Here is a 25,351-nt window from a genome sequence, read left to right as displayed (position 1 = left end):
CGAGCTTCAGGCTGGGAGGCCGAAGGCCGACCCCGGCGGAGGGCCGAAGGCCCGGAGCCTTCACCCCGACTCCCAAGCGTGCAACACCCAGTAATTTAAAGCGAGGCCGAAGGCCGAGCTGCGTGCATAAGGTGCTCCAAAGCGTTCTACCAAGTCGACTGTCTTGATAAGCGGAGCCGGCGGGCCGAAGGCCCGACGGCGACGCGTCGAGGCTAGCGAAGGCCGAAGGCCGAGCTCCGCGTAGGGCCGAAGGCCCGAAGCGTCACCTGAGAGGGGGAAGTTCGGCCTTCGGCCCGCCGTTTCGCTTGTCTAAGACACTTTTCCTATTGGGTCGTGTTTAAGCTCCAACTTCCCGCACTACTCCCGAAGCGAAAACAACCCTCCCCGAGTGTCTTAATAAGCGAAGCGGCGGGCCGAAGGCCCGACGCTGAGCTTCGAAACCCAGCGAAGGCCGAAGGCCGAGCTCCGCGTAGGGCCGAAGGCCCGGAGCGTCCCATTGCATTGCCCAAGCACGCGAGGCCGAAGGCCGAGCTGCGAGAGTGCGGCCTAAAGCGGGAGTACAACCGCATTACTTTTCCCCTTTGGAAAACAAATATTCTTTATACTAAAAATAACGGGAAAAGTGCATTTATAGAGCGAACCAATTACAAGTTAACTGTCTTAATAAGCGAAGCGGCGGGCCGAAGGCCCGACGCTGAGCTTCGAAACCCAGCGAAGGCCGAAGGCCGAGCTCCGCGTAGGGCCGAAGGCACGGAGCGTCCCATCGGATCGCCCAAGCACGCGAGGCCGAAGGCCGAGCTGCGAGAGTGCGGCCTAAAGCGGGAGTACAACCGCATTACTTTTCCCCTTTGGAAAACAAATATTCTTTATACTAAAAATAACGGGAAAAGTGCATTTATAGAGCGAACCAATTACAAGTTAACTGTCTTAATAAGCGAAGCGGCGGGCCGAAGGCCCGACGCTGAGCTTCGAAACCCAGCGAAGGCCGAAGGCCGAGCTCCGCGTAGGGCCGAAGGCACGGAGCGTCCCATTGGAACGCCCAAGCACGCGAGGCCGAAGGCCGAGCTGCGAGAGTGCGGCCCAAAGCGGAAGTACAACCGCATTAACTTTCCCCTTTGGAAAAGAAATCTTCTTTATATTAATAACAACAAAAATAACGGGAAAAGTTATAAAGCGAACCGGCAACAAGTCAACTGTCGTCGAGGTTAGCGAAGGCCGAAGGCCGAGCTCCGCGTAGGGCCGAAGGCCCGAAGCGTCCCCTTCGAGGCTCGCCAGCGGGGAAGTTGGAGCTTAAACACGACCCAATAGTAAAAGTGTCTTAGACAAGCGAAACGGCGGGCCGGAGGCCGAAGGCCGTAGGCCCGACGTGAGCTTGTCAAGACACTTTTACTATTGGGTCGTGTTTAAGCTCCAACTTCCCTTCAACCCCCAAAGTAACTATATTGCGAAGGCCGAAGGCCGAGCTCCGCGTAGGGCCGAAGGCCCGGAGCGTCCCATTGGATCGCCCAGGCACGCGAGGCCGAAGGCCGAGCTGCGGGAGTGCGTGCTCGCACGCGGACCATTCCTTGCAAGCAAAAGTACAACTGCTTTACCTTTTCCCTTTGGAAAACACAAACTTTTACACCTAAACAACAGCACCAACTACAACAACTCATTAACAACAACATAAACAACATGACAAACAACCAAACAACAGCACCACGCACACCGCGGGGCCCTCGGGCCCCGCGCACAAAGCAACATACTAGTCTATATTATATAAAGCTGCAGCCCGAACGTGAATCGACACGAATTGTTCTCCCGGAAGGAGGCGCGGGGGGGATTCGAGTTTGGTACGGCCGTACAGGGGGCGGTCCGGTGACCTCCGGAAAAATCCGACATTCGGTCTACCGGATCGGGACAGAAAAATGTTTGACGGCCCGGCTAAACGGTGGGAGATAGTGGGGGGGTGCTCGACCAAATGTCACAGAGGACCCTGGGCAGTTTCGGAGGCCGCCATTTTTTTTTCAAAATGGCGGATTCAAAATGGCGGCCGATTTTCAAGTCGGTCCCGGCGCGCTCAAATTTCGGTCACGGAATCTCGGGGCCCTCTAGATCGGTATGGAAAAAAAAAATTTGGAAAAAATCCAAGATGGCGGACACCATGGCCACTTTTATTTTGTATGGCAACTTTTAAACGGTGACAGATAGGTGGGGGGTGCTCGACCAAATGTCATAGAGGGCTCCGAGACAAATGGAATGGCATTAAAAAAAATTCAAAATGGCCGACTCAAAATGGCGCCGAAATTTCAAAACGGTCCGAGAGCGCCGAGAACCGGTATGTGGGTACATATGGGCCCCCGCATTCGAAAAAAAATTTTTTTTTTTTTAGCTCGAAAAAAATTTTGTATGGGATTTTTTTTCGAATCCCCCACATGCTAAACGGTGAGAGATAGGTCGGGGGAGCTCGACCAAATGTCATAGAGGGCTCCGAGTGGAATCTGAATAAGAAAAAAAAATTCAAAATGGCCGACTTTTTTTTTTTCTTAAACTTCAAAAAGGTCCGAGCGGTCTGAAATTTTGGTCGCGGTATCTCGGAGCCCCAATGACTCCTATGGAAAAAAAAAATTTTTGGAAAAAATCCAAGATGGCGGAAAAATGGCCAGTTTACTTTTGTATGGCAACTCTCAAACGGTGCGTGATAGGTGGGGGGTGCTCGACCAAATGTCATAGAGGGCCCCGAGACAAATAAAACTGCATCAAAAAAAAATTCAAAATGGCCGACTTTTTTTTTTTCTTTTTTTTTATGTTGGTCCGAGCGCGCTGAGATTTTGCATGCGGCGAGCCTGGGGGCCAAGATTACCATATGAAAAAAAGTTTTTTGGAAAAATCCAAAATGGCGGCGGACAGGGGCAAAGTTAAATTTCCAAGTAGGTTAAGCGAGCCCGAAGGGCGAGCTTCAGGCTGGGAGGCCGAAGGCCGACCCCGCGGAGGGCCGCCAGGCCCGGAGCTTCACCCCGAGTGGCCAAGCGTGTCCTACTCCCAGTAATTTTGGGCGAGGCCGAAGGCCGAGCTGCGGGCGTGAGGAACAAAGCGAAATCCTATATAAAAACTGTGTTAAGCGAGCCCGAAGGGCGAGCTTCAGGCTGGGAGGCCGAAGGCCGACCCCGGCGGAGGGCCGAAGGCCCGGAGCCTTCTCCCCGACCCCCAAGCGTGCAACCCCCAGTAATTTAAAGCGAGGCCGAAGGCCGAGCTGCGTGCACAAGGTGCTCCCAAGCGTTCTACCAAGTCAACTGTCTTGATAAGCGGAGCCGGCGGGCCGAAGGCCCGAAGCGTCACCTGAGAGGGGGAAGTTGGAGCTTAAACACGACCCAATAGGAAAAGTGTCTTAGACAAGCGAAACGGCGGGCCGAAGGCCCGACGTGAGCTTGTCAAGACACTTTTACTATTGGGTCGTGTTTAAGCTCCAACTTCCCGCACTACTCCCAAAGCGAAACCAACCCTCCCCGAGTACCTTAATAAGCGAAGCGTAGGGCCGAAGGCCCGGAGCGTCCCATTGGATCGCCCAAGCACGCGAGGCCGAAGGCCGAGCTGCGAGAGTGCGGCCCAAAGCGGAAGTACAACCGCATTACCTTTCCCCTTTGGAAAACAAATATTCTTTATACTAAAAATAACGGGAAAAGTGCATTTATAGAGCGAATCGATTACAAGTTAACTGTCTTAATAAGCGAAGCGGCGGGCCGAAGGCCCGACGCTGAGCTTCGAAACCCAGCGAAGGCCGAAGGCCGAGCTCCGCGTAGGGCCGAAGGCCCGGAGCGTCCCATTGGATCGCCCAAGCACGCGAGGCCGAAGGCCGAGCTGCGAGAGTGCGGCCCAAATAGGAAGTACAACCGCATTACTTTTCCCCTTTGGAAAACAAATATATTTTATACTAAAAATAACGGGAAAAGTGCATTTATAGAGCGAACCGGTTACAAGTTAACTATCTTAATAAGCGAAGCGGCGGGCCGAAGGCCCGACGCTGAGCTTCGAAACCCAGCGAAGGCCGAAGGCCGAGCTCCGCGTAGGGCCGAAGGCCCGGAGCGTCCCATTGGATCGCCCAAGCACGCGAGGCCGAAGGCCGAGCTGCGGGAGTGCGTGCTCGCACGCGGACCATTCCTTGCAAGCAAAAGTACAACTGCTTTACCTTTTCCCTTTGGAAAACACAAACTATTACACCTAAACAACAGCAACAACAACAAACACTACAACAACATTAATAACAACATACGCGAGGCCGAGTGCATGCTCGCACGCGCAGCTGAAGTACAACTGCACCACTTCTTCCCTTTGGAAAACAAACTTCTTCACTCAAACAACGACACCTACAACAACAACTCATCAACAACAACATTAACAACAACATTAACAACAACACTAACAACAACACAAACAACAAACTACACGACTACCGCGGGGCCCTCGGGCCCCGCGCACCAAGCAAAACTCTAACTGCTTTACCTTTTCCCTTTGGAAAACTAACTTTTTCACTCAAACAACGGCACCTACAACAACAACTCATCAACAACAACACTAACAACAGCACCAACTACAAAAACAACAATACCAAATACAGCACCATGCACACCGCGGGGCCCACGGGCCCCGCGCACCAAGCAAAATCTAGTTTGATTTGATTTATAGATGCATATTAGCGCTAAATAATCAGTTGATCATCTCATTAGCAAACACTTGGAATATAAACTGTACATAACCAAGGCTGTATGTTTTCAGATGCAGGCAGTGGGTTAAATTTGTTGGGAACGAAGACCTGATACATCTTCCCATAGAAAAGTTACATTTATTGAAACATGTATCTGCAGATTATTTTTGAAAATAGTGCTTTTAAAAAAAAAAATTAAGAATAAAAATAGTGAAGGATTTTGTAATTACAATCTTAGTGTAACGAGATATTCTAAAATTGATTCTGTTGTCTCATGTATTACCTAAACTTAAGCGTTTTCTGAATAAATTTCTTCTATTCTATTCTAAAATAGAATCCTAGCGTAGTGAGGGATTCAAGTGTTAACGCCTATGGGTGGTATTCCACCTATGCAATTTCTTTGTCCAGTGTGTATTGCGTCTCACATTTTGATTAATGACAGAGTGAGACGCAATGACATTGGACCAAGAAATTGGATAGGTGGAATACCACCCTAAGGTGGAAATATTTTTGCTACCACGTGATAAATTTACATACTGCTTTGCACATCACCTATGAGGAAATTATTATGGTACAAATAAATAAATAAATAAATTTAATTAATGGTAATTAAATTAAATAATTTAACCTAAGAAGTATGCAAAAAGAGGAAAAAAGTGATCCCTCCTAGTAGGGAAAAAAGTGCTACTTTGATCCTTCCTAGTGGTGAAGAACAACAAGGTGTTCTAAAAAAAATCGAGTCCACATTAAGCTCGACCACGTATTAGTCCACTCATAGAACTATCCACTATATAACATACAACTTAAATGTGGACTCGATCCTAACTTGATTTCGAGTACAAAATTTGTAGACAAGAGTCTATATTTCAACCCTCCCCATTTTATCGATATCGATAAGAAACGCAAGCGTGTAGCGTACTACACTATTTAAATTGCTTATGTTGGTACTATGGTTCTTTGACAGTTCTTTGTCGTACATTTTGGTAATGATTTGCGAAACAAAGGGATTCCACTCGCTAGTATGGAAGTCCCGTCTCTTAAAACGTAGTGATTATATGCTCTTTGATTAGATATGGATCGGATATGTCAGTGTCAAAAGTGACGTAATATTTTAAAATTCAAATCGAGCCGTTTAACCTTTTAAGTATGGAGTGTGGAATTAAAAGGAGTGAAATCTCTTATGGTAGAATTGTTGCAAAAGTGTCCAGCTGTCAGCTATAAATAATAGTTCCAAATCTCTCCAGAGTAGCGCTACAGTAACTAAGAACCTAGGCGTTATTGACGGAGTGAAGTGCGCTGTCTGTGATTTGTTTTTATTTTCAAGTATTCTAGGTATTGTAGCGCCATCTATTTAAGGTTTTTGATGATACTTTTTGGTACATGGAGATTCCATTCCTTCAATACTTTTAAGGTTTTGGTAAAAGTTTGCCCTTGCAAATATAGTCTTAGTATCAGAGTAAGTTTTTCATCGATTAAAACGTGTAAACATTCAATATGGCACCGGACAAGTGTGAGTGAGACTCGCCTACCGAGGGTTCGATACAAAAATAACTTTTCCTACTTTTTTTGGATTTTTTACAAATTTATAGTTTTCAGATTTTACCCTATACTTGTAGTGTAAGACGGATAACAAAATGATCCTATAAGGTTTCCGTTTTTCCTTTTGAGGTACAATTTTGTATTACTGTGAGTACTTAACGCTGTTGAATAAAACTCTGGGTTTTAAAGACAGTAAAATCATGATTATTCACGTGGGCCGTACTCCATTTTCCTTTAGCAAAAAAGTGCCCGTCGATTATTTTTACGATCTTTTCCCTGTTTACACTCCTTAATACTCAGTCAGGACTAGTTAACGACAGTTGTCAGTTCTTTACCCTCCAAGGGGCTACCGGGACATCAGTTCCTAAATACCTACTATTCCACTGTTCTATAAAGGCCTAACGTCACTAAGATATAAAGCAAACGTTAGCCATTTCTTAGCAAAACGGCGCAATAGCGGCCGGTGAAAAAGACATCCAAAAAATAAAACCATTTGTCTACTTGAACTCCGTTCACTTACAAACAGGGGGCAAAGAGGCCAGCTTACATTGGCCCTCATTGTTCCCGGGGCTCCCATTTTCATTTGAGTTTTAATTATTAAAAGTTTTATTTACTGCTTATTTGTTTTTATGAGATTGTTGAATTAATTCATTTTGTTTGTTAACTCATTTCCTCTTATATTTATCAGTGAAGCTTTGTTTGTTCCTTACATTTATTAAGTTTCCATTACATTTCTATTATTTGTTTTATTCTTATTTTAACACACAATATCATTTTCCATGTATAATTCTGTGGCCCTAGTGAAAAAGGGTACAAGTCTCTGGCAGCGCAGGTGTAAAGGGGTGTAAGTTCCACGTAACACTTATGCCCTTATACACCTAAACTGCCAGAGACTTGTACCCTTTTTCACTAGGGCCACAGAATTAAAATGAGATACATTTATTCAGTATGTTAATATAGATAAAAAATTTAGTTGAAACACCTCTTGCGAGTTGTACGTGTAACTTGTGTACATATTAAAAAAACGGGGTTAATAGATTATTTTGCATTAACAACTATTTCTCTTACCTAATCTTTATGAAAAAATCATTAAAATTCATTGAAAATAAGGATTGGCAAATAGAAAATGGCAAATAGAAGATGTAGGGATACTAACTTCACCAACGGGTGCTCAAATTTGTCCAAGTAAAATATTAAAATAATAATTTTACCAAAAAAAGGTTTCCATTGGATTCACAATGAATAAATAGAGCGGCGTAAAATAAGTTTTAAAGTAAAAAAAGTGTGGTCATTCATTATATTTGCTGTTTGAATACAATTTTAAGTGCAGTCGTGATTAGAACAGGCAGAACTTGTGTAATTTTAGACTATTCACGTCCTGGTGTTTAGTTTTTTTGGTAAGAAAGATTTTTTATTTTATATAGATTATTTCCTACATCTATTTAATAATGTACAGTAGAAATGCTCATCGTCCGCGCCAAAAAGTTATACACAAAAGTAGGTCTGAGTATTTTTGCCATGACTAAAAGTGAAGGCGTCAGGGGAACAGGGTGCTTTGCATTCATGTTCAAATTCACAATTTCATTTCAATCGAGTGGTTATTCGTAAATTTATCTATATCACGTTCGTTGAATATCATAAAACACTTTAAAGTTCGCAAAGAGATATTCGCGAAGAGTCCTTATTCGGCACCGTCAGTTCACCGCCAGGGTTATATGCAACAAGAGATATCTTACAAGCTTTTTTTAAAGAGGTAAAGTATACAAAAAGAGAAAAGCTTTGAAATATTTTCTATTCTCCATGATTTTTTAGCATGTTATTGACACAATGAAAAACTAGGTTTATAGGTTTTTCTTTTTTTTCATACTTTTTTTAAAGCGAAACCTATAAACCTATAATATATTATGCTGAAGCGATCGACATCAAAATCAAAGTGATTTATTTATTTTTAAGTTTTAGTTAGTGGAAAACGTTTTCTCCCGAAATGGAATTTCATAGAACAAGTGCCGTTATTTCGCTAAGACCGCAAAAATATTCTTCCCTCTTAACTTGCATGTTTATTTGAATTATTTATTGTTCGGTTAAATCTTGCAAGCTAAATTAAACCCACTTCCCATTATTCGATTGAGTTGAAACTTCAATACATACGTAACGTTGGGTGACAATGCAATATTATGGTACAGTCAGCGTCAAATACTTTGTAGCAGTCAAAGTGGCCAAATAGTTCGGTACACCATACTAAATATATGGTGTACCGAACTATTTGGCTACTTTGGTTGCTACAAAGTATTTGACGCTGACTGTACCATAGAGCAGATCTGATGATGGACACAGGAGTTTGCCATAGGAACTCTGTGATAAAACAACGCAACCCAATGCCTTAACGAGTATTAGTTGCCTGTTGAAAGAATAGTACAGTCAGCGTTAAAAAAGAAATCTTTGACAAAAACTTATTTATTATCTTTAAAAAATAGCTGCAGTTATAGGTACCGTGGCTTTAGCAGTGTAAGTAATCTGTTTTCTTTTATAAAATAAATTTCATAAAAATTAAAAACTACTACGTCACAATTGCAAATAAGACACTACAAAATAAATTAAAAATAAAATTGGTATAAATACATAGTAGTGAAACAACCGTTATTGTTATATTAGAGTCCGTCTAAGGCAACGCTGTAATTATAAACGTCATATTTTCATTGAAATATGACATTTCCACACATTGTCATTGCCAATTTCACGCAGAGTTAGCTTGGTCCGACTCTATGCATACGGTATTGATTAGTGAACCACATACTGCTCCATTAAGTATTTATAAGTTTTTGAATTCCTATTTTCCAAATAAGAAGCAAGAGGCAACCCTATCTCGTAAGTAAATTTAAATTTAAAATATGCATAACAGTTTTCCGACGCGATCGCTTTTCGGAATTTAAACACATCGGGTCGTATTAAAATAGGTACATTTGAATTCAGGGCACTTGGCAACTTTTGTAAGCTCACTCACTCAATGCAATGTTTGATACTTATAATTTATAATATTGGTATGGCACTAAAATGTTCTACATACTAAAGAATAATAAGGAGGATAATTAAGTGATTTCCCCCTACAAGCAATTTTATTTTATATTTTTGAAACCAACAAAAAAACAATATACAGACATGATTATGAATAAGATACCTAGAAGTTATAGTTAGTTGTAAACAAAGTACAGTCAGCGTCAAATACTTTGTAGCAGTCAAAGTGGCCAAATAGTTCGGTACACCATATATTTAGTATGGTGTACCGAACTATTTGGCTACTTTGGTTGCTACAAAGTATTTGACGCTGACTGTACAAGAAAAACAATTTATTTGGTAACATAATAAGTAAAATCACTATCAATTATTCAAATTACGCGTCAATGGGCACGAGACGGTTTATCACAAGGTCTAAATTTAATTCCCACACAATACAAACGAACCTAATATAAAATAGGTATTATTACAATAACATTATTTTACTTAGTGTGATTACTAACTAAAATAATTATGAAACAATCTAAATTCAAAATTAAACGTGTGGTAACTCGATTACTGGGTGGAATCTCCACCCATTGTCTTGGCAGATCTAGTCAAAATTAAAAATCAGTTCCGGGACATTGGCATTGAATTAAATTTTAATAATTGTGATATAGTTCACATCTCAGACAAGCTCACCGTGTCGCAAACCATCCAAAATTTCAATAACGTCGCCCCGAATATCAAAATTACCCCCAAAGACAGTCTGCATCTGCTGGGATCGCCTATCTTTGACGAGGCCATCCCACCTCTTATAAATAAGTCAATTACAAAATTCAAAAATGATTCGGACTGCCTATTCAAAATAAATAGTCACTGTGCTTTATTTATTTTAAAATTTTGTTTCCTTCTTCCAAAATTTACCTATCTGTTGCGATGTTGTCCCATTTGGAAATACCCCAATATAATGAACTCTATAGACTCCATTCTAAAATGCCAAATTGAGTCCGTTCTTAACGTTCATTTTAGCGACCAATCTTGGACCCAGGCCTGTTTACCGGTAAGGTTTGGCGGCTTGGGAACTCGAAATATTTATCCATAGCACGTCCGATCTCGCAGGCAAAATCCTGAAGGTCTCTACGGCTACAAACTGCGAGATCGTGTGTTTGGATGGGGCCAGGAATGCTTGGCTTGCTGGACAAACAACAGAGGGCATGGGACACAATAGCCTCCGTTGCCACCCTGAACTCTCTCGTGGCCACATCGTCAGGCAAAGACCTCGCGAGTCTCCTAGCCGTATCCAAACCGGAATCGGGTCACTGGCTCCACGCCTATCCCTCGACCAAAGCGGGTACTTTAATTGACCCAGTTACCTTACGTATAGCCGTCGGTCTCCGCCTTGGAATCGGGATATTTTATTGTTATTTTTATTTTATTTGTAACATATTTCCGGACCTAGCATCCATTATCTCACAGAATCTCAGGCATTTAGTCATTTAGTCATTTATTTATTGCAACCATAGTTTAGTACCTACAGATCTTAATATATATTCCCTTCTCACAGCCTCCCATCGCCACGCAATCAAGTCGCACTCCGGTGCTAATGTCAAGAGCGCATTCAATTGTGAGAGAGAGCGAAGCAGTGGAGAATTCATGTGCGACACGGTGCGTGCCGCCGGCACCGCCAACAGATCGCATCTTAGTGCAATCCTAGGAACATCCGGAACATGCAGTCGCACCAGTCGACTCACCAGTTCCGGACAGTCCGACTCACCGCGAAACACCTGACACGCAAACGTCAACAAATTATAGTTGCTACTTACCTCCAATGAGTTGTACCCTAGACTCCGTAGAAGGTACTTCGTCGGATATAGGAAGGGGTAGTACCCATGCATTCTACGGTAAAAAAATCTCAAGAAGGCTTTGTGAACCTTTGTAGCAGTACATACGTCGACTCAAAGGGATGCTAATATGCACAGACCACGCCTGTGCTTCATGTGGGGCCCAAGTGGACCGGCTTGGCCACCACGGCCTTTCCTGCTTCTCGGGCGCCGACCGCCTGTCTCGCCACGCCACCCTCAACGACATCCTTAGAAAGGTTCTCTTCAGTGCCAACGTCCCCGCAGCTCTGGAGCCATAGATCGTGCGGGACGATGGCAAGCGTCCCGGACGGAATGTCGTTGATCCACTGGAGAATGGGCCGCGCCCTGGTGTGGGATGCTACTTGCGCTGACACGTTGGCAGCATCCTACATTCAACCGACCAGCAGAAATGCCGGGGCAGCGACGGATGCCCGAGAGCGGTTTAATGCCTACAAATACAGCTGTCTCGGCGCCAACTACGAGTTCGTAGCTTTTGGCGTCGAGACACTCGGGCCGTGGGGTAGGGGAGCGCGTGGGCTCCTTAAGGAGCTTGGGAAGCGGTTGAGTGAGGTAACAGGGGACTCTCGCGCCGGCAGCTTTCTCGCGCAGAGGATTGCTATCGTTATACAGCGCGGGAACGCTGCCTGCGTGATGGGCACCTAGCCGAGGAGACTACTACACACTACGAGTAAATATGGGACAGTGATAGAGAAACAGACAGCTTTTCGTTGTCGTAGCGCAAAAGATTGTCATCTTGTTAGGCCCTCAAAGCGGGATGCCAAAAATTTAAGGAGGCCTACATATCTAAGATTGAACACGGCTAAGAAGAAGAAGTACACCGCAGATACTTATATAATATTATGTTTATTTTGATAAACGGCAGCAAGTTTGTAAGTCTGCGAGCGCGAAGTGTCGGCAACTCCGAACTTGCAAATTTGCTTAAGTATTTACGGGCAAGTCTTCAGGCTTAGTAGCCCGCTGGCGCGGTGCGCAGATTGTCGGCTTAGTCCGGGGCAAATATATACCTACTTATCGTTTTGTTTCTATTCAATATTTAGACCAGGGGGCCTAACCAAGATGGTAATCGTTGATAGGAAACGCCAATCGAAACACATAATGTACGGAAATAGTCACGTGCCTTTTCGCTGTATCTGTTTTTACTTTTCGTTTGGCTTTGGTCAATGTACGATTTTCATTATCGGTTACCACCTCGATTTGCTTGGCACCGTCCATTTACAGCCCTACGAGAAGTTAGTTTTTTTATTTTATTTGTTGCCGCATGATGCAATTGCAAACATTCATATATTCATTCCGTCTCAGTTTGCCACATAAAGTCTTGCAAGTTCGTTGTTTGACATTTGTCGTTTGCCGTTAAAATATTATATATTCATGTTCATGATCATGTTATTTAGTTTTCAAGTAAGCGCAAAACAAAAACAGATACATTTATTTTGCCCCTCCCCCCTCCCCCTTGGTGATATTTGGTGAGGTTCTTTGCGAACCCCCCCTCCCCCACATAACCTCACGTGTATTTCTATTTTATTTTTTTATCCGACCTTATTTTAAGATAAATAGTATTGTGTAGAGTAAATCTTGTTTAGACTCGCTATTTTGAAGTGCCAAGTGAAAATTTATGTTAAAAAAAAACGAGAAAAAGTATGTGGTAGACATTTTTTCTTAATTTCGTTCACCATAGAAAAATACACGTGAGGTTTTCTTCAAGACATCTAGATCCTCAGCTGGGCCAGGATAGAAGTGAAGTGGGCAGCGTCGAAATATGTGCTCAATGGATAACTCAACTCAATATAATAACTCAAAGTTAAAAACAAAATGTATACCTAATAAAGTCGTTAAGCCGAGTCTTTAACGAGACCTTAAGTCTCAGAACAAATTACAGGAGGCTTGTAGACTTGCAAGTTAAGTGTACTTAGCCGCCAGTTGTGAAAATGTAAATTGTGTCCCTGGCCGGGCAGGGTTGCCACGCACGAGTTCGCTTGGACAAGGTAAATATAAATATAACTAGGTGAACGCACACTGACATCAGAATGACATCTAAATGATTTCATTTAGTTATCGTGCATTTCGTTCGTACTTGCAACGCAATTCGTACGTACACTGACATTAGAATGATATTTGAACCATGTTATTTAGAATAACACTTGCACTGGCTAACAAAATCGCTGCCAACTTATCTTGATCTGACGTTATCTGAGTGTGTTTGGTTTATAACGTTTCTTCTAACAATTGTCGACTGGCTAACCGGTCAAAATAACAACAAAAAAGTTAATCCACATATTATGTTTCAGCCATGTCATAACTTCGACGTAAATATAAGAACACCTACACGACTAAGTTCAGAACCTCTATTGTAAATAACGTGCGTTTGCGTTTAGTTTCATTTTGTATGGAATTTATAAAGAGTGCGCCAAGCTTAACGTTTTGGAAACTCAAAATCCCATACAAAATGAGACTTAACACAAACGCGTACGTCACGTCACGCTATCGAATAAATTTACACTAGGGGTACAGATTGTTACAACTGCTGCTTTGAATAACTTTTGTAAAATCGTAAAAGTTTAAACAAATTAAACAGATTTTCGAAGGTAAGTAATATTCGCACGCGTTAACAACCCTGCGAAGGGCGGCCCGCAGGATTACAGACAACGCCGCCGCCACCCGATATGCTAATTACAATGCTTGCAGCTCACGCCGCCTAGCGACGGATCCAATACTTCAAACATGGTCTGATACCTGATACAAAATTCACAAAAAATATTATTAAAAAAACAAAAAATTCGTCTAGAAAAAAAGGGAAAAAATATATCACAATACCTATGTATAATGAAATAATTACTAGAGTCGAGAGTAGAGAGAGTAGAGAGTCAGACCAAGTTGGCAGTGATTTTGGCTGCTCAGACAATGCAAGTGTTATTTTAAACGTCAAACTTCTGTAAAATTATGACAATTACTTAACCTTTTGACCGCCGTAGTCTGATATATCAGACAATCAATACCCAGCTCGTGTCGCCGCAGTCTGATAAATAAGACAATTTTTTTCATGTTTTTCTCAAGACATTCTTTACTTTAATAAAGTTTACTTTGGTTCTTTGCATAAGTAAGTCGCAGTAATTGTTAATTAAGTAACAGTGAGACTGATCTGTTGATTTTATTATATTTTCTAGTTGAAAATAAACTTTAATTATACCATTAGATTATGTATGATTTTACCCCAAGTCTCGTAGCCAAAGTCTTATTTAAAAGACACCAGTGATGTGACGATGATTGGTATTGAAATATCTACGTCGACATTCTCATTCGATGTTTAGATTTACGACGTAAGATTTATGCATGCGACTGACCTTACTTAGCTAACCTATTTTATCACTTCGATATGTTCTTTTAAATAAATTTAAAATAGTTAACATGTTTTTTATTTCTCAATTTTTGTGTATAGTTAGCCGCTTAATTGGGAAATGTCTCGGATTACATGTACCTAATTGCCGAAAACAATAAAAACATTATAAAAACCTAACCTAGGGTGCCGCCGGCACAGAGGTAGGGCTCAGGTTGCCGCGGTTGTCGAGGCCGCAGAAAGAGCAACTGCCAATACCCAACCCCTTTATTCGGTTCAGGACAGATTCTGTTTAAGGCAGATTCTGGCTACGGCAGATTCGTGTTATGGTAGAAATTGGGCAGTTGCGACCAAAAACCTAAAAAATCATAATTTAAGAATTTTAATTTTTATCCATAGGTAACCGTAAAAAACTGTCTACCTTAAACACAAGAGGATAGAAAGAGACTTACGCTTGTAAATTGTAATTTGTAGCTTTATAAAACGCGACCCTGGTTGATTGTTACCAATAATCCTGACCTACCGGCCTAATGCGGTTTGGCGTCACCTACTATATTGTCTATACATATATTAATATTTTATAGATCCATGAATGATAGATTTGGTAGACACTTTTTCCATGACTGAATCTGTCATAAAAATAATCTGCCGTAACCAGAATCTGTCCTTAACTGAATCAAGTTACCCAATGACTTAAGTAGCCACACCAAGTGTTGATACATTCGCTTCATACGCAATTGCCATGCAGAGACTCCTTCTGCAGTTCTAGGTGCACGTTCAGCGTCCAGAAACTTGACTCTAGCAACACGACATGCCATGATGGCCTCGCAGTAAATGATCGAGTACCTAATCCTTGTCATTGTGATCCCGATCCAAGCAGTTCCACTTTACCATTTACTCTTTGGACATTTTGATTCCATGGATGTTTTGACCCTTGGACATTTTGACACTTGGACATATTGAGTCCTTGGACGTTTTCAAAGTTGAACTTAGAAATAAATATATTTGAATTGTACTAGTGCCTACCTTCCAGGGTTTCGTGAAGTCGGTTTTTTTCATCGATGATAGATATTTGAATCGATAAATAAGGCGAGACTCTGTTATCGTGGTTCATCGGTAATCCCTACTAAGTTATTATATTCCGCAATAATAATCAATACAGACTACGCCGTCGTCTTAAAAATGAGACCGCATGTGACGTCAAAGATATAACTTAGAAAATTTTAGTGGTGTAGATTACTCGATATTTCAAAGTTATGTTAGGTCAACAAAATATATAAGAAGGTACTGTTTAGTAGTTTTAAAACTTTGAATACTATAATAATATTGAATTTACAATATTTATTTATCAAAAGAATTGTGTTACTGTGTAAAATTTTATGATTTATTATGCCAAACAACGTTGAAATTTTCAGATTCGATACGTTTCTAATGTGATCAATCCTCTCCCTACTAGTGTCAACTTATCAACGAAAATACAATGAAGCCTTCGCCAATGTCTGAAATAGTAGACCGCTCATGACGTCACAGATACGAAATAAAAAATAATAGTGATGTAGCAAAGTCCATCAATAAATTTGCATAGCTGGTAAAATTCACAGATTCAATCCATTAATAAAGGGACGAAACCATAAAAAAGACATTGGTAAACGTGATTTAATTATTATAATAATTTTTTTTAATGATAAGGTGGTAAAAAATGAAGTTAATCACTGTAAACTATAAACAATAAAATATTTTATCGTAAGTTATGTGGCAAGCACTACACAGTTTGTTATTACTTAGTATACCTAGGCGGCGACACGGGCACGTCCGATGACATCCTAAGCGGCGTTCAAAAGGTTAACCTTAATTAACTTAATTGAATTGAAGGGGATATACTTGCACCGTCACGCATGCGGTGACCAACGTAGTTTTGGTAGGTTAGATTAGATATTACTCTCTGTGCCAGTAGGTAAGAAAGTATTGTTTGTCCCCACCTGCAGGACCTTAACCCTTTACCAGGCTAAGGGATATATATTTGCCACATGCGGCTCTTCAAACATGTGTTCTATTTTCGATGAGTAAGACTGACATTCGATTGTCATTTTTGAACTGTCAGCCTATTGTCAGCCTGATAAAGGGTTAATCCTGACAATTCAAAAATGAAATTCGAATGTCAGTCTTACTCATCGAAAATAGAACACAAGTTTGAAGTGCCATATGTGGGAAATATATCTCTCTTAGCCTGGTAAAGGATTAAAGTATTTCGTTTAACTAATTTGAATCTTATATAACTACATACGTAGTAATTCTATTACAAAGGTATAATGGTGTTATTCACGAAGACGTGTGTCTTGAATCCTATTGTCATGTTATTAAAGATTAGATTTGATAAATCTGCGCTTCATCGTGAATGAAACGAACTATATTGTGTGATAGGTACCTACTTGTTTTTCTCTTTTCAGTTCATGTTTTTTAAGCAGTTGCGTTCTTTGTTTTTATAATTATATTTCAGACTTTATAGTTCAATCAAAGAGTTCCTATGGCCACCACCTGTGTAAGTCATCAGATCTGCTCGATGATGCTAGACGGATATTGTGTGAAGTTTCAGCTCAATCGAATAATGGGAAATTCGTTTAATTTAGCTTGCAAGATTTGATACATAAATAAATACATACAAATAAAAGTAAAATAAAAGCTTGTAAAAATACGTATATAGGTTGAGCCGTGAGACCTGGATTGAAGTTTTACAGCCCGTGCACACAGGTCGTGCGGCCGGCCTGGAGTTCCGCGTTCTACTGACAGCTGACTGCTTGATTTACGAAATCGTTGTGGGATAGGCCTAAGAAACACTTGTAAATTTTACTTACGTAAGTAGGGACACAGCTATTTTTTTTTATGCTGAATAAGTCGACTATTGACATTATATCGTAGAATTTTGTTTATCTCGTATTATCCAAACCTAAGTTATGAGTAGCGTTAAAAAAAACGACGAAGCGCTTAGAGAAAAGGTAGGTAGTGCCATTGCGCTTCGCTTTGCTTGTCTTGGTGGGGGCACCCTCAGATCGGCTTAGGATCCATGAGACTTTGTTTAGGTATTTATATGCAAGCTTTTCTGAGATTTCGGTATGAAAAGAATCGAAACCTTTTTAAAATTTTATTAAATTCCAGTAGGTAATCACAAAAAAGATTCACAAATGAATCTCCATATAATTATGACAAAATACATATAAAGACGTAGCAAACCAGACTCTGGAATAAGGCAAGGTTTATGTTGTCAGTGCTCGCGTGGCTTTGCGTGCCGCGGCGACGCTCCGTCTCCGCCGTCTCTTCGTCGACGGGTGCGCTTTTCGCTTCTACGCTTACCGTTCTATTCAGTGCATCCGTCTCTTCATCGTTCACCTTGCGACCGTCTCGCTCATTTGGCCACGACTTAGGAGAAGTATCAGAGACAATAGAAGTATCAGAGACAATTGTGCTCGGCGAAACGGTCGTGAGAGTCGTTGATGACAAGGTGGAAAGAGATTCAGTTTCTGTAGATTCCATCCGCTCGATCGTTTTTGTGAGCTCGAACGGTATAGTCGCTTCTGATGAGGCTGATTCTGTCGGTGCAGTTTCTGTTGGAGTTGTTTCTGATACAATATGGCTCGTCGTCGGTGGAGCATCCTTTTGAATGACGGAGCAAACGCGCCGGCAATGCTCTTTGCCGCATTTCTCATCAATACCACAATCCAGGAATTGTTTCCTTGGCGACAGAAGCTGGTACAAGTGGGGCGCTTTGCAGTCATCGTTTATGTAGGTTTGTAACGCAATTACGTCGTTATCACATATGAGAGGTCCACCGTTGTTGCCCTGCATAACGTAAGACGCATTTAGATATATCAGAGTTAAAAACGTGACTAAGTAACGAAAGTTTTGGTCTGTCGATGGTGATCACTTATAGTTTTCTAATGTAGTTAAATAACTTTACATGTATACTTATAGTATTAGTAAGTCTATTGAGGCTACACACGGTGCCCGCGAGGAAAAGGAAAGATTTTAACAGCATCAGTATCCGGATCGTATTTAGGGACAAAAAAGTCATTTAAACTTTTTTTATTCGCCTAGTTTCAGAGTTAATGCCAATCAATCTTTAAAACTTATTATGCTTTAAAATTTGTAGATCGTACTAAGTACCGGTGGGCGGATTAAGTGTAAGTTAAGTTGGGCTCTGCTCTATATCTGGAATGACATCCGCTGTGCTGTGCCCTACCACACAAAGCGAGATGACATTCACAATGCCCATATCTCTCTTTTGGACGTAGTTTAAGGACGTACCCGGGGTACGTCCTTAAACTACAACACGGTAACATAGACATGTTACCTTCATGCTTTAAAGTAAAGTTAGATCGTATCATGCTTTTAATTGAAGTTACATTGTCATGCTTTCAAGCGAAGTTATGTATCGCCCGTGTTAGGCTAAGAGCGTAGAGCCAGGAAATTAGAAGCGGACAAAAAATATGCCGCACCTCGCGAAACTTGCGATGTAAAAAATGGCAATCGCGCGGGTTTTTACTTTTTATATCAATTACTCTGACAACATACGTTTGTTTTAAAATTTTATAACAGACGTATGTTGTATAAAAAATAAAATTAGACATGCTTTCATTATTTTGTTTTATCGAGATAACTTTAACCTTTTATGGTTTTGGTTGGAGTGTACCCTTGCAATATAGTCTATTCATAGTTTCCGTGTCAATTCTTTCATGGTGTTTGCCCTTCATTAAAGGTCACAGCTCATTAGAGCCACCCCGCACCCGACCCTCACCGCCTCGCCTCGAGCGGTTAGTATTCTTCGTATGGATTTCTATGGGCATGCGCTCACTACGTCAACTTATCCGGTGGTGGTACGAAGTTGATGTAGTGAGCGCATGCCCATATAAATCCATACGAAGAATACTAACCGCTCGAGGCGAGGCGGTGAGGGTCGGGTGCGGGGTGGCTCTAATGAGCTGTGACCTTTAATTGGAAACATTCAATATAAAAATTACGGTTATGAGTTAGCCCCCTTTTAACCCTTTATGTGGCATCATTAGATATTCTACGCAAAAAATGTATCCTATGGCAAAAATTTACATAGTGGTTCTATGAGGTGTAGAGTTGTAGACCTCGCGAACTCTCATGGCTCCTCTATTTTGAACAATTTCGAAAATGAGAATCAACAATAAAAATATCCAACCTGCTTACCAAATTTAACGAAAATCTATTGAAAAATGCGACCGTTACACGAGAACATCCGGACATACGAAATAATGTTTGCGCAAACTGTAGCGGAGACCTTTGCTTTCGCTCGGTCAATCTTTTTCTTTTGCTGAATTTTAAGGACGGTGATGAAGCTACGAGTACTTTTTTTAATCTGGACCGTTAAAGGGTTAAATAATCATCAAATTTGGAAAAAAATATTTTTAGGGAAAATAAATGTTATTTACACCACATAGACTTACTTGACAAAAGTCACTGGACGGCGGTATCCCGTCGCTGCTCGCCTGGTCGGCCGCACACGTCATTGTCCCCCGAACGAAGTGCTTCCCGCAGTTGTCGGCCGAGGAAGGCAGCATTTCCACGAGCAAACGGGTCAGTACTCGGACGTCTGTGCCGCTCTTTTTCTGTTAGATTTTTTTTCATGTCATTTCATATATTTATTTATAATTATACCTAATTAATTTTAAATTAATTTTTTTCTCCTATTACTATCGAAATAGCTCTTAATTCTGAGTAGAAATATCATAAAAAATCCGAAATAAAAAAAATAATGAAGTGTAGAACTTTAAATAAAATTGGCCAGCCTTCTGCTGACTGTATGACAATTTACTTACTTTGTAAATAAGTATATGGCAGACTTTATCAGCAGCTTCCTGTTTCGTAGAGAGCTGTGTGAAGCGAACAGCGGTAGTGGTCGCAATAGGCTGCAGCGTCTTCAATAAGCAGATGTCCGTGAGCCACCATTGGCTGCTGTCATGGTCGGAAGGTTGAGTGATTTGGATAACCTGAAAATATTGAACAGAGGTAAGAACATTAAAATAAAACGAGCTCAACGAGAGCGGGGGGGGGGGGGGGGGGGGGCTTTTATGGTCGGAAACGCGCATGTTACTCCTCTGGAATTGTAGGTGTACATAGGCTACGGAGACTGCTTACCATCAGGCGGGCCGTATGCTTGTTTGCCACCGACGTAGTATAAAAAAAAGTGGCTGTGACATAAACGGACAGACAGACGGACATGACGAATCGATAAGGGTTCCGTTTTTTGCCATTTGGCTACGGAACCCTAAAAACCGGTCAAGTGCGAGTTCATTTTACTCGCGCACCTAGGGTTCCGTACAAACTTAGGCGAAAGACTTTTGATTAGAAGTACCTATAAGTATAATTGTGGCGAGCGCCAACTAACAGGAAATTGTCTGACTAATTTACGCGATGTAATGCACGTATGTCGGTTTTTCGAAGATAAACCTCTATTATGTGAACCGATTTCAAAAATTGTTCCTTTATTTAAAAAAGGTGTTTTTAATGTAATCTCATACAAATTTCAAGTATAATAAACACACGAAAAGTTTGTTAACTGTAAGAAATGTTTTTTGCTAAATAAAAAATAAGTTACCAAGAAAGAGGTCTGATTATATTTTTCCTGTAAAATTTAATGTTATGTAACAATGTACATATAATTATTTTTATGTGCGGAGATAAGGGGGAGAGGGATGGTATTTTTTTCACATTTTCCTCCATCAATCTCCAATCCATTTTTATTGAGTACGAAAAAAAAAATTGATCTCGTGTAGTACACAATTTTTTTTACGACAGCAGTGTGAGCATATTTGAAAGGTAAAAATACAACCTGATAAAATGTAATCCGTCTTCATCACTATTTTATTCGTGTTTTCTTAAGGTATTCTAACAATTAAGTTTAATTACCGCAATAAAACAAAACGAAAGAAATTTCAATAAAATAATACGGAAATAATGAAGTAACAAACATCAATTGACAGTTCAATTGATAACTTTTTTTGTAACAAAAAAACCTTGTAAGATACAGTCCGAATTGCGGATGCAACTATTTGTCAACTATAGTAGAGATCGTTAAAAGTAGAATTATTTACTTTGCGTAACAATTGTGTATTTTTTAAGTTCATTGTTTTGATTGTACCTATAACAAAATACGTAAAATATGGTGTTTTTATTCAATTTTACACTTTTATTTCATTAATTAATTATTACGATTGAGGACTCGTAGGGTGTTTTGGAACGATGCGGTCTGACTTATTTCGGGGGTCTAATATAAACCGTCAATATACCGTTGCATTTATTTATTTTTGTCACAAAGACACGTTGATTCAACGTAGCTGTCGAATAAGTAAACTTATATAATAATTAACATTGTGTATTAAGCGGGGTAAACAAGAATTTACGAACGAGTGTGAAATAATATTATAATAATATAAATATAGCACAAAAAATACTTCCATATTTATTTCTATACCTACGAAGAAATCTATTATGTTTGATTATTTTTCGCATACCATTCATCTTTGTCATACAGGTTGTTAAAGATAAGCTTCTCTCTTTCGGTGTGCGGGAGCTCGTTAGCACATGCACATTTCTCGCTTGCCTAGGCGTGACTAAAGGCAACTCGTACAATTTGTACAAAGTAAGCGCTTCAATTTTGGGACGCCTATAACCTATCTTTAGTTACAATAAGGTGAAGGCTTGAACTGACAAAAAATGACTAAATTTATTGCATAAAAATATTACTGATTTGAAAATGCATGTAAATTAGTTTGATAATATTTAATTTAATTTAATTTATTAATGTATTATTTATTAATTAAATTATGAAATGTATTATTTAGGAATTAAATGTCTTAAACAAATAAATAAATAAGGTGAAGGCTTAATCAACATGAGAGAAAAAATTCATGTGTGAACACATTCTACCTATATCAACATATTACATGTTATTGTTGTCGAGATGTTTATGCCAGAAGCATGTCGATAAAACAGACTGTTATTCACCTTAACTCAAGTAAGTCAAGTACCAAAAGAACTATATGTCGTAATCAAAGACCTAAAAAAAAAACAATACAAAGCATTACCTCTTGTTCCTGCTCGTCCTCATCTTCATTCAATGTGAATTTATGGTCGATGACTGTGGCCCCGAGTCTAGCCAGGAGCGTCTTGCTGAGAGGGTCTTTAGATATGGTGGACTCGGGTGAAGATGATATCAAAAAGCTAGGTCGGACCAGTACGGCGCCTTGCAGAAACCTGCCCCCTCCCAGGCCCAGGATTGTTTCATCTTGATAGTATATGAATGCCTATTATACGTAAATCATGCTTAAAATGTTAATTAGAAAAGGAGGTGTAAAAAATATTTTATAGGAAAATATTGCACAAATTGACTAAGTGCCACAGTAAACTCGATAAGACTTGTATTGTGGGTACTTAGACAAGAATATATTTAATATATAAGTATGTACTTAAATACATAGAAAACAACCATGACTCATGAACAAATATTCGTGCTCGTCACACAAATAAATGCCTTTACCAGAATTTTAACCCGGGACCATCGGCTTCATAGGCAGGGTCACTACTTAATAGGCCAGACAGGTCGTCAAGTAAAGTTCTAGGACATAGGAAATAGTGAAATCAATGTATTTCTGGATGTTATAGAATATGTCTAAAACGACAAATTATCCAACTGACAATTTTATATTTGGTTAAAAAATCGGTACGATAAGATTAAAGTCATACCATGAATGGATATGTGCCTCGTTTGATTTCATCTTCAGCTGAAGCTCCCACAATCAAATGTATAACTGAAATACATTTTGTTATGCTGATTATACACGTTTATCTTTATTTGGTACACGAAAATAGTATGCATAACATGACTTACCACAAGAAAAAATGGTAACAAGTTTAATTTTCATATTTTCTAATACACCCACAAAATATAGACTGACGTTTAAAATCTTCCGACGCAACTGACAAGACCAGATTTATAAGAAGAATGCCGTTCTTTTTATTTTTCAATTTTCCTGCCGGCCTAATGGTTTAGATTAAAAAGCAGGCTATATCAACCTCTTTAGAGCGCTTAATATAATTTAAAATCTGAAATTACTCTTTTACCTCTTGTCGTCGTAAAAAGGGAATTAGTCTAGTCACGTCCCTTTATTTTTCTCCGCTATCTCTGACAAAGTTGCGCCAACTTCACTCGAAGGCATTAATCAGAATCGCAACCAAGCCAAGATGTATTATCCCCAATAAAGCGAAAAGAATGAGTTTGCAAATTTAAAACGCATGTTACAGATAACGGAGTGGGATAAATCCCGGTAACATCTAATTATTCACGTAGGGTAAAGTAGGGGCTTCCTAAGTGGGTATTAACGGACTTGAAGCGTCTTTTTTGATAAATACAGTGGAATATAAAGCGCGTGGTTTATTTTTAAAATTTATTGCGAACTGAAACACGGCATGGGCGGGAGCGGGAATGGGTGTACTCCGCATCTTTTGCGACTTAAAATAAGGCAAATACGTTTTACATTTTGAAAAAGATTTATATCAGGATTTTCTGCTGAATTACTAAATCTTTTAACCTTTTCAACGCCAAAGACCACTAAAACGGTCATCGTCTGTCGTGCCCGCGACGCCAATGACAATTAAAAAGGCTATGGCGGACGTTGTCAAAGCGACTTTCCTACTGTCAGTTAAGCTTCATATTCGCTCTTCACCAGTTAACTTTTTGGCGTCCATGGCATTTCTTGACACGTGTGGAAAAGCGTTGAAAAGGTTAAAATATCAAGCTGTAGTAACCCGTTATTGTGACTATATACTAACGTTGCCTTTAATGTTTCTGCTAAGTTACTAAGAAAGTACAATAACAATGTGAAATCACCCACAAATGGATGGTAAGATTGCAGTCGAACCGCTGATGTGGCGACGGCAGAACGACTTGCTCAGGAAGTTATTACACGTCCAGTTTACGGAGAACTCTCTTAATTCTTTCCGTTCCTCCTCATTGAGTTTATTTGCCGCTTAATTCTCGGGGTAGACGGTGTCTGTAAATTTTGGTCGAGTTGTAACGACCCGAATGAACGAGATACGTGTTTTGGCGGCTTCCCGCAATTGCTTTACACCGCCATTGACTAGGTAGGTTACCCTTCAATAATCGTTGTTCGTTTCATTGACGATTACGCATTATGACTATATTTAACGGCCTTCTAACCTAGTCGGCAGAGACCCTCCCTACAAAGTAAAAGGTCCCGAGTTCAAATCCAGTTAAGCATATTTAGTGTGTTTATTAATTTAAAATATTTGTTCCTGAGTTATGGATATTTTATTTCATGCATGCAAGTGTTTATTTATACGTATAATATTAAATATATTATATCGTCGTCAGGTAGGTAATTAATGGTGCTCTCCCACATTGGCTGTTAAAAATGTTATATTTTTAACTCGTTGGATAAATAATTAATAGGTATTCAATAAAATAACTAATTAACGAAAAAATAAAAAACGGGATTCATTACGTACAAGAATCCTTAATGAATCCTTTAATTATCCTTCAATCCTTTAGAAAAATTCCCAAAAATGTTTTGTGTCTGCGAGCAGCGTATTAGAATCCGTAGGTAGATACCTTGACTGTTTTAAATAGTGGTGGGCAAGCCAACAAAGTATTCACTATCCATTAACATTTGTATGATGTTCTTTTTTAATGAAGATATCGAAGGTTCAATTAATTGCCCACCACCAAAATGACTACGGCTTGAGTATTGAGTTTTGTACTGAGAACAGACAACGGGGGGCCTACCGCGAAAACCGAAAATCGCATATTGCTCTTTCTGGGGATCTTTCTCTTTTACTCTTACTAAGACGTAATTAGAGTGACAGAGAAAAATGCCCGCAATTGAC

At 40.1% G+C, this 25,351-nt stretch overlaps 1 protein-coding gene across 1 annotated transcript; it reads right to left on the bottom strand.

The window, feature by feature from the left end:
* Positions 1 to 17,553: 17,553 nt before the first annotated feature.
* LOC133516837 (uncharacterized) lies at positions 17,554 to 24,737 on the bottom strand. The gene is made up of 6 exons (XM_061849829.1): positions 23,337 to 24,737; positions 23,192 to 23,256; positions 22,534 to 22,752; positions 20,266 to 20,436; positions 19,894 to 20,055; positions 17,554 to 18,262 (listed from the first exon to the last, which is right to left on the bottom strand). The coding sequence occupies exons 1-6, from the start codon at positions 23,368 to 23,370 to the stop codon at positions 17,624 to 17,626; spliced, it is 1,290 nt and encodes a 429-aa protein (XP_061705813.1). The 5' UTR covers positions 23,371 to 24,737; the 3' UTR covers positions 17,554 to 17,623.
* Positions 24,738 to 25,351: the final 614 nt, after the last annotated feature.

This window comes from Cydia pomonella, chromosome 4 (genome assembly GCF_033807575.1).
Source record: "Cydia pomonella isolate Wapato2018A chromosome 4, ilCydPomo1, whole genome shotgun sequence".
Classification (NCBI taxonomy): Eukaryota; Metazoa; Arthropoda; class Insecta; order Lepidoptera; family Tortricidae; genus Cydia; species Cydia pomonella.
This window is presented reverse-complemented; position numbering and strand designations above follow the sequence as displayed.